Source organism: Acartia tonsa, chromosome 6 (genome assembly GCF_053477335.1).
Source record: "Acartia tonsa isolate MP-2025a chromosome 6, ASM5347733v1, whole genome shotgun sequence".
Lineage (NCBI taxonomy): Eukaryota > Metazoa > Arthropoda > Copepoda > Calanoida > Acartiidae > Acartia > Acartia tonsa.
The window spans coordinates 31,362,186-31,380,939 of record NC_137265.1 but is presented as its reverse complement, the minus strand read 5'-3'; the positions used below and the strand labels follow the sequence as shown (position 1 = coordinate 31,380,939).

Here is an 18,754-nt window from a genome sequence, read left to right as displayed (position 1 = left end):
ATTATACATCCTGGTTTTTTTTTGTCTGTACTGAAGGATCTCGCTAACCGCTGAACCAAATGGGTTCACTTTTGTAGACAGGCTTCAATATAGGTCTTATGATAGTTTTAGAATATTTACTAGCCCCAGATGCTAGGGGAGTAGCCGCTAGTAGTACATATTACAACAACTATGTACATTTAATAACAGCATAGAAAAACAAATATAACTTGTAGAAAATTAGATTTTTAAAGTGTATTTCAGAAGGCATGGACCAATTGCGTTATAAGGTAGATTTTCAATGGTCACCAAAAACCATATATATAAACAACAAATCAATTTGAATATTTCAATAAGAAAAACACGTTTAATTTGTTATAAAAGTACAAAGTTAGAATGCCTAAACGCTTCAAATAATTTTACCTAGCAACGCCCATAAATAATTGAATGGCAGACGAAGAGAAGGTAATTGCCATATGTAAATATTTTAAAAGAAAAGTGATAGGAAAAACTTTTAAAATTGCCCTTATCTCTTTGATTTTATATACAATTCGCTTCAATAGGATAGTTTATAAGATTTTTTATAAGATTTTTTCATTATAAAAGCTTCCTTCCCCCTTCTTGGAATTCTGTACTATTCTGTTCGGATTCCCCATTATTTTGAACAAATGCCAAATAAACTTCCTAATTCAAGTTTCGCTACTTCGAGAATATTCATTTCTGCTGCCAGATGTACGTAAAAGCGGCCAAATTTTAAAAATACATAAAATAAAGTTTTAGAAAATATTCTATCATGTGTAATCAAATCAGCCTAAATATGTATTAAATTTTTGTATTAAGTTATATATTTCATGTTCTATTTTTAAGTAAAATTATACTTTTGGCCCTAAATAATACTATGCTCTGGCAACTTTATTTAATTCCGGTTTGAGAAGCAGCCATGCCGAGATCATCTGCATTTGATAAATTAAAGTGCTTAGAAGCCGCATGTGAGCTTTTTCTATAAATGTGAATTTTTTATTGTTTTTATTATACAAAATAGAATTTTTTACGTTTTGTTCAAAATTCAGTCAATTTGCTTGTTTTTCTCCACGTTTTAATTCGTATTTTGTTGAAAATTTTTACCAAAAATATACTATTTTAAAGGTCTAGTTATTATTATAAAAGTTTTCCTTCCTTTTTTCAGTGATTGAGGTCACTTTAAACTGTATTTTGTCCCCAAACTTTTGGGTTACGCTTTATTTTTTGTTGGCTTAGAAGCTTTGTTTTAAAAACTTTTGATTGGATTAACTTAAATCCATCAAATATACTTAATGGGATAATTTTGTATATCGTGATATAGGTTTCATGTAATTAACTTATCTATTGCCTATTTTATTAATTTTTACGGCCTTAAAATAATGTTTATCTATTTCAGACTAAAGTTCCTAGCTCTCTGTACAAGAATTCAGCCATCTTTAGGACGAAGAGACAAACGTTCTACAATTAAATTTAGTTCCTTAACAAGAATAATCAAATACACAACAGAATGTACAACGTTGCTCGCACTGTTTTTAACAACCAGGTAATAAAACAATTTTATGCTAAGTTTAAATTATATATATTTCGATCTAAAAAATATCAAGTTGAACTTAATTAAAGTCCTTATGCATTAGGGTGGGTCGATTTTAGAATTACACATTAGTAGACATTAGCAATGGTTACTGGGCCAATATAAAACCCTGTGAAACTTGAAAAAGGGTTTTTAATCCAAAAACAACGGGCGCGCCACGGCGAGGTAAATCAAAACTAATTGGATTTCTGCTCTGTCACAAATTTAACCAATAGATTTCAGGGTCGCCACATTTTGTCGATATATTTTCCCAAAGTTTATAGTGATTTTTTACATGTAATAAAACAATTTTTGAAGTTAAATTATAGCTTAAGATAAAGAAAACTAGTTTATTTATCTATATTAATTCTTAAATTAACTGGTTTATAAATAAAATTTCTCAAAAATGACGACTAAAGTTTAAGAATTTTAAAGTCTGATAATTTTTGAAATAGAGCTTTTACACTCATTTTTTAGAAAGTATTTAAAAGAAAATACATTTTTAAACATACCCTAGCAATTTCTTTTCATTCTGATCACTAGAACCAGCTGTCTGTTACTTTTTATAAAAATGGGGTCATTATATTCTTCGTTAAGGTATGTGTTTTAAGACTGTAATACAGGAGTAGAATGCTAAAATTTGAAATGGCAGTAGCTCTAATATCATACAATATGAAATTGTGAAGAAATGGCTGCAAAACTGCTGTTGCCGCCGAAAACTGGTAATCCCCCCCAAAAAATTTTGCTTGTTCTTAATAAATTAGACAATTTTGAAAAACTTTAAGGCTCAATGAGTAAAAACAATGTCCTAGTTGGACCCAAGCATAACTGAGATAAGTAAACCTATAGTAGAAACCAATCCATTGCTTTGACCTAAGAAGGAAGGCACAAATTACGGGTAAGACGGTACTAACCACTACCGCACGTAGTATAGCTAGATATCTTATGTTCAAATGCAGATTTTCACAACCATATTTGTTCCTTAGAAGCTATGCAATACAAAAAAATGTATTTCCTAAATTTTAATGAATATTATTTTTCAAGGGGGAAAAGTTTCCAAATTGGCAACCATGTTATAAACTATTACTGGCTGTACTCTGTACAGCTGATATAACAGCTGATCCTAAACATTTCAAATGTTCAGAAGTTACAATAGGATTAGGAATAATATGTTCTTTAACGTACTGTGATTATTTGGTGTAAAGTGACTCTTTAGATGCAAAATGATTTGTAGTGACTCAAATTTTATAGTACAGTAGAAGTGCTTGCCTAAGGCGCGGTGGCGCGGGGGGTATAAAATGTGCCCACCCACTTATAAAATCAAAAATTGAAATTCCTTCAAACACAGGCATGTTGCATATCAAAATGACCGCATTGAAATGCTAATTACAGATCTGAAAACTGTTTTGAAAAATATTGATTCAGTCTGAAATGATTTTCAAATAACCTACCAAAATGAACAATTTTGACTAAATCAGCTGATTTTAGGTACTGAATGAGTTCTTATTCGAACTAGGAGCAATATTTTACAAAACGGTTTTCAGATTCGTAATCAGCATTTCATTGCGGTAATTTTGATATGTGCAACATGCTTGTGTTTGAAGCAATTTCAATTTTTGGTTTTATAAGGGGGTGGGTACTTTTTATACCCCCTGCGCGCCGGCAGCCATAAGAGCCAAGTCACTTTTGAAATTTAAATGGGGCTTATCATACATATATATGACTTCCACAACTTATGATAAGAGTAAAATCTAAAAAAAGGGGGAAATGGGCCCACCCTATTATGCATGAAATATTTTTCTTAATATGGTACGTAGATTTATTTTGAATAATAACTAAATACGTTACATAACATAATCGTTTCATAATGATTTGCCTTTAATAATCTTTTGCTAGATGGCTATTATATATTAAGTTTATAATATCCATTTAAATTATTTTAAGCAAGTTGAATTTATTAACGATTTATGTTACCAATTTAGAATTCAGCTGTAATTTAACATGAAACCAAAGTAAAACATGCTAAATTTGTAGGCTTTTGCCTAGGGATCAATTGAATCTAAATTCGAGTATTCTTACCTACCTTTAACGATTTCAAATATTGTAGGTTAGGCGCTCTGTGCTGAAGCCCTGTCCTACTGCTGCTCTGGCCGCTCCTTTACAATCCAGATTATATGCCAAGGATGTTAGGTATGTTTTTCATTAACACGTTTTCATTAAAATTCATTTTTGATTTCTTACTAATAAACTATTTACCTAGAGACAAAATATAAAAATGGAGGGTCATCGTAAATAAAAAAAATACCTTTTGAAAGAGTATGCAGTAATACGAAACCTACCTACTTATATTATATACTTCTATAATTATCTAATTAAACATTAGTACCTATGCATCACTAGAGGTATATTAATATAGTAATTTTATTTCATTTTTGTTAGATTTGGAGCCGAGGTCAGAGCTGAGATGCTGAAAGGAGTGAATGTTTTGGCTGATGCCGTTGCTGTTACCATGGGACCCAAGGTATGATTTGATTAGTGAGAGAGGTGACAATAGGCTGTTTATTAAACTAGTCCCCATAGTTTTTTTAATAACGTTTCCTTATTCGTTGGCTTAACAACTTTTGGGACTTACACTGAATTTTGAGATGTGGGTTTATTAGGTTGAGTGTTCAAACGTTTCAGCCATTAATTTAAATCTTAAGAAGGGGTAATTTTGTGTATTCATTTAGATCCCTGGGTTTTTACAAAGTTCATGTATGCCCAAAGAAAATAAGTTAGGTGAAAAGAATCCCTTATCAAACGTGTGAATGACACCTATTTGATTTTAGGGCAGGAATGTTGTTATTGAATCATCCTGGGGTAGTCCCAAGATAACAAAGGACGGTGTCACAGTCGCCAAAGCTGTCGAATTAAAGGATAAGTTCCAGAACATCGGAGCTAAGTAAGTAATTTTGAATTAAATAGTAACTCGTTATCAAAGAGGTTAATAGTTGTATTTCATTACATGATATAAATGATACATATCTAGCGAACTGGTGGTTGTCTATATTGACGTTTTCCACGTATAATGCAAAGGTTTGGTTCAACTACACAGTATTAAACTATCAACGTTTATTTTGTTTAAAAAATGTTATTGAAGTTATTATCAAGGTGAATAGACACGTTTCCAGTTAGAGCAGGGTAGTAGGGGTTGACTTCAAATGATACCCTGTCCTTTTTTGATGTTGGGGTACAGAATTTAAAATGATTTTGCTTTTAGATTGGTACAAGATGTAGCAAACAAGACTAATGAGGAGGCTGGTGACGGTACAACCACAAGCACAGTTTTAGCCAGAGCTATTGCACAAAGGGGATTCGATATGGTCACCCACGGCTCCAACCCAGTTGAGATCAGACGAGGTGAGGAATTCAATTGTATTCTTAATCTTATTTGTATTCGAAAAAGGTTTTTTTTATTTGGAAACAAAACAATTTAGCAAAGAATATTTATCGCAGAAATGGAATTTTAACTCGAAGGTAACTGTTTATATAACATTTTTATGAATAAATATTTAACTTAGGCATTATGGCGGCCGTTGATGCTATTGTTGACCATTTGAAGACTCTGTCCAGACCTGTCACTACTCCTGAAGAAATTGCCCAGGTAAGGTTGGCTGAATACGTCGATAAAATAGTTTACTTCCCAACATTTCCAAGCTTTATAACACAGTTTGCACTCTTCAGAAATGGGAGACTTAATATATTTTCTGTATCCTAACTTTTGATTTTATTATATACATATAGTCAATAAAATGCTGGTTAAAATTAAAAAAGTTTAACTTTCTTTATTGGAGGATGTCAATATTTTATTCCATTGTTATTTAGGTTGCCACCATCTCAGCTAATGGCGATATTTCTGTTGGAAGCCTGATCAGTGACGCCATGAAGAAGGTAATTGCTCAATGTTGTTAAGCCGGTTTAGAGATCTTATTTGAACATAACACACTGTGATGTAATCAGGGTGGGGAAAAACCCAGGGTTTTTTAAAAAAGCCCAACCCAACCCAAAAACCCTTAAAAACCCAGGGTTTTAAGGATTTTTATGGGGGTTTTATTGGTTAACCCTGGGTGGTTTTTTTGGGTGGGTTTTTTGTATGCCCACCCTGGATGTAATAAACTACAGTATATTGGATAATTTCAATTGAGGGTTGTTAAAACACTTGATAAGTTTTATGTTTTATTATGTTGATCATAATAATAACAGCATTATAGCATATTAATGTGAATATGTTTGAAATCAAAACACCAAATAACATTGGGTATTATTAGTTTTCTTGCCGTTCTAAAGATTTAATTGACTATTCTGTAATTCATAAATCTAATCTACAGTTCTTTCATTACATACATAGGTTGGCAAGGAGGGAGTTATTACAGTGAAGGATGGCAAGACACTCAAGGACGAAATGGAAATCATTGAAGGTAAGAAATTAAAAACAAATACGAGGATTTGAATGTCCTTACGTAGTGAAATAACGTTGTTGAAAAATGACTAGAAGTAATATTAAATCATTCTGTAGATACTGGGTGTCTAGTGCTATTTCCTTCTGTTTTAAAGACATTCAAATTTGTTCAATTTAGTTGGCTGACGCCCAGTCAATAGATTTTATCTGTTATTATGATCCGAGTTTAATTATGACTAATAAACGAACAGACGCGATGCATCAGTGTATTATGTATTAAAAATAGTCCCACATTATTGAAATGATTTGATGTCTGCAATGCTACAAGGTATATTAAAACAACGTAGATATCTAACCCGTCTGTCATTGTCAAAGTTTCTAGAACCCATTTGTTATTTTAGGTATGAAGTTTGACCGTGGATACATTTCTCCATTCTTTGTCAACACCTCCAAGGGAGCCAAGGTAACAAATTCAAATATATATGATTAATGCCTTGGAGATGGTTGATAACAGGGTGGGACCAGACTTTTGTAGTAGGCTCTAGACACTAACATTGCAGACAATCAATCCCCTTGATCACACAATCTTTTCAGGAATTCCATTAACTGCGTGGTATCGAGTTGCGCTTATTTTTACTAGGGCATTCCCCCTACGTTGTAAGCTTACTATTAATACCTTACATAGCAGCTGTAGGTATAACTTAAAACGTTTTAACATACATACAAACACTTGTTAGGTACGCTACATACGCTTTTGTTTTAGGTTGAATACAACGATGCCCTCGTCCTGTTCAGCCAGAACAAGATCTCCAACATCCAGGCCATCATCCCAGCTTTGGAAATGGCTAACCAGGTGAGTTTTTTTAGTTTATAACTGGTTTCGAGATATGCGACAATATTTGTTATTATTCATCCTTGACAGGAAACCAAAGGTTTAAGTTTTGATAACGAAGCTACTCTTGTCTGTCCGGAGGCAACGCTTATGGGGAAATGTGATTTTCTCGGCTTCTATTCAATTTAAATTGCCTTTTTATTTTTGATGGATTATCCCTTTTAATGAGCATCCAGTTAACAATTAACTTTGTCCGTAAATCTGTCGGTCATGCTAACCAGGACAAAAAATAATTTTGATAGGTTTCGTGATTTTGTGGTTCTTTTCTTATTTCCTTGGAGTATTTAAGAAACTTATTTGCCTTGATTTTAGGCTAAGAGACCCTTGATCATTGTAGCTGAGGACATCGACGGTGAGGCCCTGTCCACCCTGGTCATCAACAGGCTCAAGATTGGACTCCAGGTGGCCGCTGTCAAGGCCCCTGGCTTCGGTGACAACCGCAAGAACACCCTGCACGACATGGCTATTGCCACCGGTGGTATTGTCTTCGGCGAGGAGGGATCTGACTTGAAGCTTGAGGATATTCAGATTCAAGATTTCGGCAGAGTAAGTTAACTTTATTGCAATAACTAATATTCAAATAAAAACGGCTAATTTTTGCAAGAGTATATTGTTTGTATGGAGTAGTAAGACTGTCTCTACAAAAAAATCCCTTCAAATACTGAACCGAATAACTTCATTTTATGGAAACTTCATAAATATCCCGGGCAGATTTTTATCTATTTTTAAAATTGTAATGCTTAAATACGAAGAACTAAAAAGCTATTTTATGTAATGACCGTTTTCTAGGTTGGAGAGGTAGTAATCACCAAGGACGACACCCTGATGCTGAAGGGCAAGGGAGCTGAGCACGACATCAGCAGGCGCGTGGACATGATCAGGGACCAGATTGAGAACTCTACCAGCGAGTATGAGAAGGAGAAGATGCAGGAGCGTATGGCCAGGCTCGCCAGCGGTGTGGCCGTCCTCAAGGTGAGCAAAGATTTTATTTTTCTTATAAATGTCCCATTGCCGCATTACATTTTTGTTAGCAACAGGGATCTTAAGGGATAAGACATTGGACGTTATACCGCTTTAGCTCCCCAGTGATAAAAAATACTCCCCCTTAAGAATAGAACTATTTTGAAAATTAAAGACAGTATTAGTTTGAACCAACCAATCAATTCATTAAAAGTACCCAAAGTTTTAAGATAACGTGGTTTTAAAAGATTTGTTAACTCATTATATAACGGCCGGTAAAAGAAGGCACCCAAACAGATCGCATCTAAATTAGTTTTTATCGAAACCGGTTTTAGCAATTAGGTTTTCATTTCATTACTTTAATTTGCCATTACTAATTCAATGTTTTCTTTCAGTAATAACGCATATGTAAATATTCCCTGTTTATGTATTAACTTCATTGTTTGTTGTATTTTTATTGAAATTTTTGAACTTGTATAAATATTCCCTCTTGTAAAAGTTTTTTGTAAGGACGCATTGATAATTCCCCTTCATTTGTATTGGTACTCCTTTTTTATAAGAATTTTACTTCTTTTGAATATTTTTTTTCTAAAAACTTCGGCTAAAAGTAAGAATATGTTATTTGCAGTCCTAATTTTCAGGGATTGTCTGTTTGTAATAACAATAATAAAATAGTAGGTTGTTTGTCTGTTTGAAAAATAGGCTTGGTTTTAGGTGTTTTAACATTAAAACAGGGGTGTATATTCTGCAAAAATGACCCTGGTAAAGGGGGGGGGGGGGGGTTTGTGATTAAAAAATTGGAAAAATATGTTGAGGGGAAGAAAATGAAAGAATTAAGAGAAATAAAAACATTTTTCTCTCCTTGGTGAAAAAAAAACTAAAATAATGTGTGAGAGGGGGATAATTTTAATAGAATACCTATGGAAAATAAATTAAACTTGTGCAGAATTAACACCCCTGCATTAAAACCAATTAAGATAGTAATAGGTATTTATTTTTAAGATAACCTAATATAAAGTTCTTTGTTAATTTAATTTTTTTGTGAAATAAATCATAGTGAGATAGGGGGGGGGGGGGGAGGTGAATAAAGTTCGAAACAGTTATTCAAAGAAATTGCATTTCGATTGAAACATTTCTTAAAATAGTTGCTGCAGTTCCTCTTAACAACTACAGACTTAACTACTTTTAATTTGTTTAACAAAGAAACGTAACTTGTAAGAAAAAAGTTTAGCTTGATATGTGTAATATATATTTTTAGTGGTGTAGATACTCAACGATAAGTGTTTTAAAAGCTTAAATGTTACAACTCTAAATAAAAACGAGAATGTTATGTATACCGTAAAACACAATTTAAACATAACAGCAGCTTGAAATATAATGGCTTCCATATAAAAACAGGTTTTAGAACGCAAATAAAATTATCTTTCTAGGTAGTATGATTAATGTTTTCAAGATATGTAATAATGAAGTAGATGCAATAAACACACAATTTTAATACATATATTCCTCCCCTTGGCCTTGTGTTAAGATCGAGCTTTTAATATTGACCTTTTTTTTGCAATTAGATCGGAGGTGCTAGCGAGGTTGAGGTGAACGAGAAGAAGGATCGTGTCACCGATGCTCTGAACGCTACCAGAGCTGCTGTTGAGGAGGGTATTGTTCCCGGCGGTGGTGTTGCTCTTCTTAGGTAAGCTTTATTCAGCAAAATATTTTCTTACGTTATTTTTTTGTGGTAACAATTTCAGTTATATAACTTTTGCAGCCGTTCTTACAGTAATTAGATTTCTATCAAGTGGTGTATATTCTGCATGGGTTCCCCTGCTAAAGGGGGGGGGGGGGGGAATGTGGTTTGGGAAAATGTTAAAATTAAATGAACGTCAACTAAAAACATTTTTATTTTCATCTTGTTTTACCTCGACAGTTTACGATTGTTCATGAAAGATGGATCACTAAAAACAATGAATAAAATTCAATTCAGATGCCTGCCAATGCTGGACACCTTGGCAATTGCCAACGAGGACCAGAAGAAGGGAGTTGAGATTGTGAGACACGCCCTGAAGCAGCCATGCTTCACCATTGCCTCCAACGCTGGCCTGGACGCCTCCGTTATCGTCAACAAGGTAGAAATATATTTTTCTTGTATGGGTTTAGAGAGGTAGTTTTAAGCGTAAAATGTTTAATATCTCTCTTTAAAAAAAAATATGGGACTTCGTATAATATTAAATAAGACCAATAGTATTCTGGGATCTAAATGGAAAAAGTCAATGGTCGATAAATTGATGTACATCCCCAATGATGTGATAAAATTGGCCTAGGGCCAATAAAACTGGTATCTTTAGTAATAGATCTATTATAGATACCGAACGCACCTTTAATATAACACATGCAGTATGACAGCTGTCCCACATCTCATTTTTAACACCAAGCTATATGAAATAGAAATATCAAAGATAAAACACCAAAGCCTTAACTAATAATAAAGATCAAATATTAATCTGCAATTAAAACAAGAATGATAATACACACAGGTTATATTTACATATAAGGGCATAATGATATAATAAAATGGTCTACTGACATATTAATAAATACAATAATAGGAGTTTCTGTGGGGCAAACTCGTACCCAGGAATATTCATGTAGATGGCAGTCTAAAATACAGACAACATTAATATTATTTAAACATGATGATACACAAATTTAACCCTTCTGTAGATTACAATCAGTGGTTGAAACGTTTAAAAACTCAAACTTAATGAACCAACCAATTAAAATTCACTGAAGTCTCCAAAGTTGTCAAGCCAACGAATAAGGAAACGCAATTCTTTCAGGACTAGTGTAATAAAGAGCTCAATGTCACCTCCCTCCTGGGTTGTATTCCTTTGCTTTAAAGATTGAAAAAAAAAACTTTTTTCTCATTTTAGGTTATGGAGTGCACAAACCCTGCTGAAGGTTACAACGCCGCCAATGACCAGTTCGTTGACATGTTCGCTGCTGGTATTATTGATCCTACAAAGGTAAACACGTTTTAAGTTGGGTTACAGGGATAGGAGGTCCTACCCCAAACGTAGGAGTCTCAAACGCAGGAGTCCCAAACGTCGGAGTGGACAAACGTCAGAGTGGACATTGCTTATGTAAAACCTTGGAGTGTCCGCTATTTCAATAATATGACAATTTTGAATTTTTTTATACCCCTGTCTACAAAATAATGACTATGGCCGCAGCTCTCGGCTCCTGGACTATAACCTAACCTAAACCTGCGTTTGCCCACTCCGACGTTTTTCCACTCCTACGTTTGGGACTCCTACGTTTGGCGTGGAACCGGATATGAAAGTTGACGTTAAAGGAGGACATGATATAGATCCCAATGATGATAAACAACATGGAACAGTTTGCAGATATAAATTATCTTTTTAAAAGTTTGTATTATACAAGATTTAAAATAATCTCCAAAGTTTGAATTTAACGAACAAGATAAATGTATGAAATATTTGGTACCATAATTCTTTACAGTCCAAAGTCCCCTCCTGCATATAACATTTAGTGATTGGACATTTATTTTTTAATTAACCAATTTTTGTTTGTGTTCTAGGTTGTGAGAACTGCATTGACTGACGCCAGTGGCGTAGCTTCTCTTCTTATCACTGCTGAGGTAAATTAATAATCAATATATTATTTCATGGATGTTACACCAGATTTTCATGTTTTCTTATAAAGTGATATTCGCAGGGGGCTAAAATAATGATCGACTTGAAGTGAATGGAATTGAAATAATATTTTATATCTAATATTGGAGTGCATTATTTATCCTAAAAGCAAGTTTTGATTTGATCAACTATTGTTTATGTTTAGACCGTTATCTGTGAGATCCCAGAGAAGGCAGATCCCGCCGGCGGCATGGGCGGTATGGGAGGCATGGGTGGTATGGGCGGCATGGGAGGTATGGGAGGTATGGGCGGTATGATGTAAACTGAAGAAGCTGCGCTAATAAACAAATCAACATCCAAGAACTATGAAGCTAGCAAACTTTATCTTTATCAAAATTTTAGCTAGATTGAAATAAACAATGAAAAAAAAACAGCCATATCCATAATAATACACCTCCCGTTGTTGCGCCTGTATTAAGCCATCATAAACATTAACAAATTAAATTCAAGAAGAGCTTTTATCATATTTGTCCTGTGAAGCATTTAAACTCTCTGTTACTGCTGCCTGCTGCTGGCTGCCAGCTGCTAAGTCGAAGCTGCTGCTATAAAAGTCATCAAAATTGTAGCTAAAAAGTTGACCATAAAGTCATTAATAAAAAAAAAGTCGACTTCTGCTATAATTTTCATAAAAATCGGAGCCTGTTATTTTTATGTAAAAAATCTTGAATTTAACTTGAATTACTTTTTATATCATTGTTGTACAATATCAATCCTCGTATTTCAAGTTATATTTGACTTTCTTTTTGTACCTCATCCTCATATAATTTTGTTTGTGATACATTTCTTGTGTTGAAAGCAAAACTCATCAAAAATCATAAATTTTGTTGTTAAAATCTTGTACCTGGGGGCTATTTTTTACTTGCCCTCCCTAATTATGCATTGTATTAGTAATTTACACTAAAAATATGTTATTATGTCGAGTTTATTAATCATTATTTTCTACCATGTTATTTAATATGTCGAGAATTTATAATATATGTAAGATCTTGTCGAGAGATAAATGAAATAATACAAACTGTCGAGATTTAAAAACATTGTTTTATTAATTTTGATTTTACAGATATACCTTATAAAGAGAAGAAAAATGGTTGGTTTGTTGGGCAGAATTGTGACCAGCCGGGGATTTAATACCGGAAGCATGATACTTTCAGCTAATGTTGGTTAGTATAATGATCAGGGAGGGAGGGGACATTTTTCGTCGGTTCTAAATCTTTCGATACACTTTAATTGGATGTTGATTTGGTTGGTAACTAAAAGTATCAACTAATAATTAGAATCTACAGAAGGTCTAAACTGTTACACATTATTTTTGCGTCCATTGTCCTGATAAAAACAGGCATCCAGCAAGCATGCTATATTTGATACGATACTGAATTGCAAACATTATATCTTGTCAAACATTTGTACTTTGAATATAAGTTTAAGCTTATTAATGTAATCCATAGTCGGAAAAGGACCTTTTTATAATTAATAAACTTACGTTTTCCTTTTACCTAAGCTTTTGTCTAAATGCTAGTCGATGAAGTAAGAATATTTAGATTCAAATCCACGTGCTCATTATGTTTAGAAATTCACGAAACCTAACAGCATAAGTTGTCTATTAATAACTCTGCACAGGGGGTCAATGATAGTTTTTTAAGTATAGTTTCTAAGGTTGGATATTGATAACCGCCCAATGTTTGGGTCGGCTTCTTAAAAATCCGTCTAAAAAAATAGAGGATTAATCCGTGGATTGCGGATTATTCTTGTTTTTTTTGTGGATTTTGGATTCTAGCCATATTTTTTTGTAAAAAAAGAAATTCTAGCCCCTACAGCTGCCATTTTCTAACTCTAACTTAACCTAACCTATCAAAAGAAATAACCATGAAAAGCTACTGTGAAAATAAACTACATAAAAACTTTTTATGCTACCCACCATTTTATCTGAAGTATATTTTTTTTCTGCCACATCATAAATGAAAAGTTGTATAGCGCTACAAAAGTCATAAAAATTAACAATCCTAATCTTGAATTTCAATTGCTGATTCGGATTATGGGTCCAAAAAATGGGCGGATTCCAGATTCGGATTGCCAACCCTAATAGTTTCAGTGGTAGATGTGGACAAAGGAACTTAAGTTTAACTTCACTTGCCAACGTTTTATAATTGCTAGTCCTGTTATTTTTGTTCTTTCACTCCGCGCCCCCCGTTGGGTTTTGTGGTTCAAGTTCTGAATAAGCTTGGAATAAAAAGCTTTCTAAATTAAATAATGTTGACTTAAATTAATGGACATTTGTCCTGAAAATGAATTTGTCAATTTTCTTGCAATTTTCACCTAAGGTGGCTGAAAAATAAGAATTTAATAGGTAATCTTTTTAGTACTGGACAATCTGAATATAAAAAATATTATTTTTAGGTACATACAAAAATATGCGTTGGAATATTATTTTTATATGAATAAAAAAATCATCATTTTTTGGCAGAAAACTCTACTTTTACTTTTAAAAAAAGCAAATTATACGCTTACAAATTTATTTTAGGAGCTTGGGGTGCGTGGACTATGTCTGGTGCCAGAATGCTTTCTGCTGAAGCTAAATTACCTAGGTATGTAACAATTTAAATATTTTTTTGAAATATTTCTGTATCATAAATCTTTTTTATTACCTAAAACTGTCAATTTTATTGATGAACTAGTAGATATCTTAATTGATTTTCTTATTTCCAATGCTTTTTTTAAAACGAGTATTTCTATTAAGAGGATTTTTATTCAGAATATCTCTGATCCTAGATCGCCAATTTTATATTATTATCCGTATAACTATGTGATTTCTAGTAGACGAATAGGTTTTTATTTAGCTACCTACGATTCAATCGAGCATCGGTAGGAATTAATATATGTTTATTAAATTCAGATGGTGATTTTAGTAATTTTTATTATTAGTAGATTCATTATTTTCTAAGTAACATGTATGTATAATTTAATAAAGTATACCCATATGAATTGAATAATATACATAATAATATTATAAAGAGTCTCTACTCAGATTATCTGAATTTGCCTGCTATTTCATTTTCATGAAGGAATACTTATACAAGCAATAATCTATATCAATGGTACCACCTACTCAAGTATTATAAGAAGATTAACATGCGTTTATATAATTTCCTAAACGTGTGTGGAATATATGAATATCATAGTTGATAGTTTGTAATATTGCTAAAATGTGTGGTGGTTGCTATATCAAAACGTCGTATGGTATTGTCTATTTATCAGGGTGGGTCAAAGTGGGACAATTGCCATAGTGGTCTAGGATTAGAGCAAAAAAAAGAAAGCTATGGATAGGAAGGTTGCTCTTTTGCTGAGCATTTTCAAGAAGTTTTTTCTTTCTTTGGATATGATTTAATTGTACCTATACACGAGAATATAATAACTCATACAATCATCATTAGAACTAACTTATACTTTTGATTTAATTCATAATCGCATATGATATCTTTATAATGTTATTAGATTTCGCTGACCGCTAAACTATTTGAGTTTTCCATCTCATTGAAGCTTTATGTTTTTTCTAATTTGACTTCCCCCTAGGGTTAGGATTGCTGTCGCTCGCTAGTAAGTGACATCAAGTAAAGCTTATAAAATAATGATTCATTTTTTTTCAGGGTATATTTTGACTTAACTGCTGATGGGGAGAAGCTTGGTCGTGTAACTATGGAACTCAGGTCTTGGTTCAATACAAAACATTAAAATACGACGGACGGGCGCATTATAAAAATAGAAACGCTTTGATTTGAATTTTCTAAAGAAAAATTGAGACACGCACTCTTTTATATAGTATATTTTCTGAGGAAATTTTAACTACCTAGGTTACGTATTTTGGATCATGGAAAGAAAACTAAGTAGCAAGTTTTAGCGTATTTTCACAGTAGCTTTTGAAGGTTATTTTATGTTGGGTAAATGTTAATGATTGCCTCGCATTTGTCTAGAAATAGGAGAAAAGCTACTATGAAAATACGACGAAACCTGCTACTTTGTTTTCTTTCCATGCTCCAAAACTTTTTCCATTTTTGTATGAACCAATTACTCGTAGATCCGATGTAGTACCTAAAACTGCTGAAAATTTCCGTGCTCTGTGCACAGGAGAACAAGGATTTGGTTACAAGGAAAGGAAACAACCACTTATTTGCATAAGATATTCAAATCAAGTTTTTTTTTAAATCCCTTAGTTGCAAAGAACTTTTGTCCTGTTAGTTTTAACCTTCAAGAAATTAAGGAAAGGGGGGGGGGGTCGACGTAAATTTTTTGATGGATTTTTTTTCTTTTCTAGGTTTAATTTCCCCTGGGAGGGTTAGGGTTACCCTCCCCTAAAAAAGTAATAACCTTTTTCTGGAAGCTTCACTGTAAAGTAGGTCCATATCGGTGCAGCAGTTAGCGAGACCCTTCGCAACGCACATCCCGTTACTTTTGTGTAAGGATATATTATGTTTTACAGTTTACTCTGAAAGATTGCTGATAATTCATTATAATTTGCTTTATTATCTAAAATTTTGCAGTCCAAAATAAAGTGGTTGACACCTTTGTGAAACAGGGATCTATATTTCACCGTGTAATCCCCCAGTTTATGTGCCAAGGCGGTGATTTCACAAATTTTAACGGCACCGGCGGTAAATCCATTTATGGCAACAAGTTTAGAGATGAAAACTTTCAGGTTGGTCTTAATTCATTTTTCGGGTGGGGGGGGGGGGGGGGGGGGAGGTACACCCCAACTTATGATATTACTGTACACCTAGAATTTGTACTACCCATTCAGGGTTCAACAAGAAGACTCCAAAGTTTTTAGACCAACGAATGAGAGAAGATGTTTATAAAACTTTGGAGAGCAGTATAATTTACATGTCCCATCTTTGCATGGACAACAAAAGTGTATTAAACGTCATGATGAATCATATTATTAAAATGATTTTATTTCGGAAATTACAAAGTATTTCTGCAATATACGTTTTTTTATGATTTTATGTAAACATTAATTTGATTGACTAAGTAGGATAGATTTGTATAAGTCTTTTATTGATGGAAATAGTAATAAATTATAATATAGCCTCGCTTTTAACTATAGAATGTTATAGAAAATTCTTCAGTGCAAAGTCCCCCCCCCCCCTTCTTGTTTGAAACAAACTGTAAATAAGGGGATTGGGTAGTTTTTCGTGTAATTGTTTTGCTTTACGTCTGATTATGCAAGGCCATATTGGTAAGAAAAAAAATACTTCCACTCCCTTATTTTGATTTATTCAAAATCTGGGGGGGGGGGGGCTTTTATGCGCACGCTATAGGCTCTATGAGAGAAAGCATCGAAAACTCATTAAAATTATTATTATTCGTAATTAATGATTGAAGTCTTATCTTGTAAATTGCTTCCAAATATTGATTTAGTAATAATTTAACAGTATCTTCATTATTTGCATTCCCATGTATTTTTAATAGCGCAGCAACTTTATGACCAGCCACGTAAAAATTAGAAGAAAACATATTTTATCAATTAGCACATTTATTCTACTCCTGAGCGATAGCATAACGCACTAATTTTTGTAACTTCATGCTAACCCCTAAAATCATCGTTATTGTTAGATCTATACTGTTGCAAGCTTGTTGTTATTGGTGCTCTTCTTGTGTACATAATTGTCCTTGTTATGAATGCAATTATTCACTTCATCAGAAAATATTCTATCGTGATTGTTGTGAATATAAATTCACTGTATTTTCTAAGAAAAAGTGAAAAGTACTAATGTGATATAATCTGCAGCATTAGCTTTTATTTGCTTGCCATCCGGGAGGTGTTATGATCGAGTCTGGACCCCATTGCTTCATTAAAATAAAATAATTGTACTTCTTCTATGTCCGGCTGATGACATCAATTAGAGTAGGGGGTAAAACCTTGTCCCTTAACATGCACAGTTGTGGACATTCAGACAAAGATTATGCAATCAAAGGAATCAGTTGAATCAGTGAATTATTTATTTCAGTTGCGCCACACTGGACCTGGTATCCTGTCCATGGCCAACGCAGGACCCAACACAAACGGATCCCAATTCTTTATCTGCACCGTGAAGACTGAATGGTTGGACGGCAGACACGTAGTCTTCGGCCAGGTCACAGAGGGCATGGATGTTATTAAGAAGGTGAGAACTTTTTTTATAACGTAGGCACTTTATAACCAGAGTTGGATCTTTAACGTGTAGCCGTAGCCGTAGCCGTGGCCGTGGCCAGAGATACAGCCACGAACCTAATAGCGATCTTTAAATCAAATTGGCTACGCGTGGCCACGGCTATATGCGATCTTTAAATCACATTTACTTTTTGAATTTTCAGTAAAAATATGAAGAAGAAAAAATATTAATACGTAAAAACTTCAAACATTAAAAAATCCACGTTTTATTGGCAGCACTGGTAGTGGCGACGGTTAAGGATACGACTACGGCAACGGCTACACATTTAAAGATCCAGCTCCGTGCAAGTCTGTTGTCCATACGTATATTAAGACAAAGTTAAATTCGGCAATATGACCAAGGAGTTCATTTTGGCTGAATGAAACATTAAACATTCATTTTTTTCCTGGTGAAATAGATATCTAAAAATACAAGGATTTAGGCTAATGGCCAAGATCTCATGAAGTTATGTGTAACTTCTCAAAGATTTAAAACTGGAATAGATTGCTAAAATTATTTATGGTACTTGTTTTAAATCAACGGTCATCATATTGCAGAATTAACAGAACCTTTTCAATTAAGGTTGAATCCTATGGATCAAGATCCGGAAAAACTTCCAAGAAAATTACAGTTGAAGATTGTGGAGAAATTCTTGACTAAACCTTTTATAATTAACAATAAACCTTGATTGGAATATATCAAGTGAAATTGCATAATAGGTATTCCTATCATTTCAAGATGAGTGTACCTATTTGACCTTTTATTATAATTCTTTTTAATTCAAAAATGGAATAAAAATTGTCTTGTTAAGGATTACAATTTATAATTTGTTTTTAACAAATAATCCATTTTATTGTTCCATTTCTAAGCTATTTTATCAAATTCTTAGATCATACATTCAGATCATATGTTTATAGTGGTTTAAAACCCTTAAAAAATAAAAATATTTGGTTAGAATTAAATATATATATATTTTTTAATTGATTGGATTTAAACCACTGAACT

The 18,754-nt window shown here is 33.3% G+C and overlaps 2 protein-coding genes across 2 annotated transcripts; both read left to right on the top strand.

The window, feature by feature from the left end:
• Positions 1 to 1,383: 1,383 nt before the first annotated feature.
• Positions 1,384 to 12,628, top strand: LOC145322373 (heat shock protein 60A-like). The gene is made up of 17 exons (XM_080164358.1): positions 1,384 to 1,543; positions 3,678 to 3,760; positions 4,010 to 4,091; positions 4,399 to 4,511; positions 4,830 to 4,969; positions 5,131 to 5,213; positions 5,435 to 5,500; positions 5,958 to 6,027; positions 6,410 to 6,471; positions 6,772 to 6,861; positions 7,213 to 7,446; positions 7,690 to 7,872; positions 9,426 to 9,547; positions 9,839 to 9,980; positions 10,785 to 10,877; positions 11,453 to 11,512; positions 11,713 to 12,628. The coding sequence occupies exons 1-17, from the start codon at positions 1,508 to 1,510 to the stop codon at positions 11,827 to 11,829; spliced, it is 1,776 nt and encodes a 591-aa protein (XP_080020484.1). The 5' UTR covers positions 1,384 to 1,507; the 3' UTR covers positions 11,830 to 12,628.
• On the top strand, positions 12,602 to 18,559 carry LOC145322378 (peptidyl-prolyl cis-trans isomerase-like). Its single transcript, XM_080164364.1, has 7 exons — positions 12,602 to 12,727; positions 14,086 to 14,149; positions 15,209 to 15,268; positions 15,637 to 15,710; positions 16,136 to 16,254; positions 17,567 to 17,722; positions 18,332 to 18,559. Exons 1-7 carry the CDS (start codon positions 12,652 to 12,654, stop codon positions 18,407 to 18,409), a joined length of 627 nt encoding a protein of 208 aa, XP_080020490.1. The 5' UTR covers positions 12,602 to 12,651; the 3' UTR covers positions 18,410 to 18,559.
• The last annotated feature ends 195 nt before the right edge of the window (positions 18,560 to 18,754 follow it).

Excerpts from the sequence above, each read along its gene's own strand:
- LOC145322373 (XM_080164358.1), top strand. The coding sequence starts at position 1,508 with ATGTACAACGTTGCTCGCACTGTTTTTAACAACCAG. Across the intron at positions 1,544-3,677 it reads GCACTGTTTTTAACAACCAG|GTTAGGCGCTCTGTGCTGAA; the intron begins GTAATAAAACAA and ends CAAATATTGTAG. Across the intron at positions 9,548-9,838 it reads GGTGGTGTTGCTCTTCTTAG|ATGCCTGCCAATGCTGGACA; the intron begins GTAAGCTTTATT and ends AATTCAATTCAG.
- LOC145322378 (XM_080164364.1), top strand. The coding sequence starts at position 12,652 with ATGGTTGGTTTGTTGGGCAGAATTGTGACCAGCCGGGGATTTAATACC. Across the intron at positions 14,150-15,208 it reads GCTGAAGCTAAATTACCTAG|GGTATATTTTGACTTAACTG; the intron begins GTATGTAACAAT and ends ATTTTTTTTCAG. Across the intron at positions 15,711-16,135 it reads ACAAGGATTTGGTTACAAGG|GATCTATATTTCACCGTGTA; the intron begins AAAGGAAACAAC and ends TTGTGAAACAGG.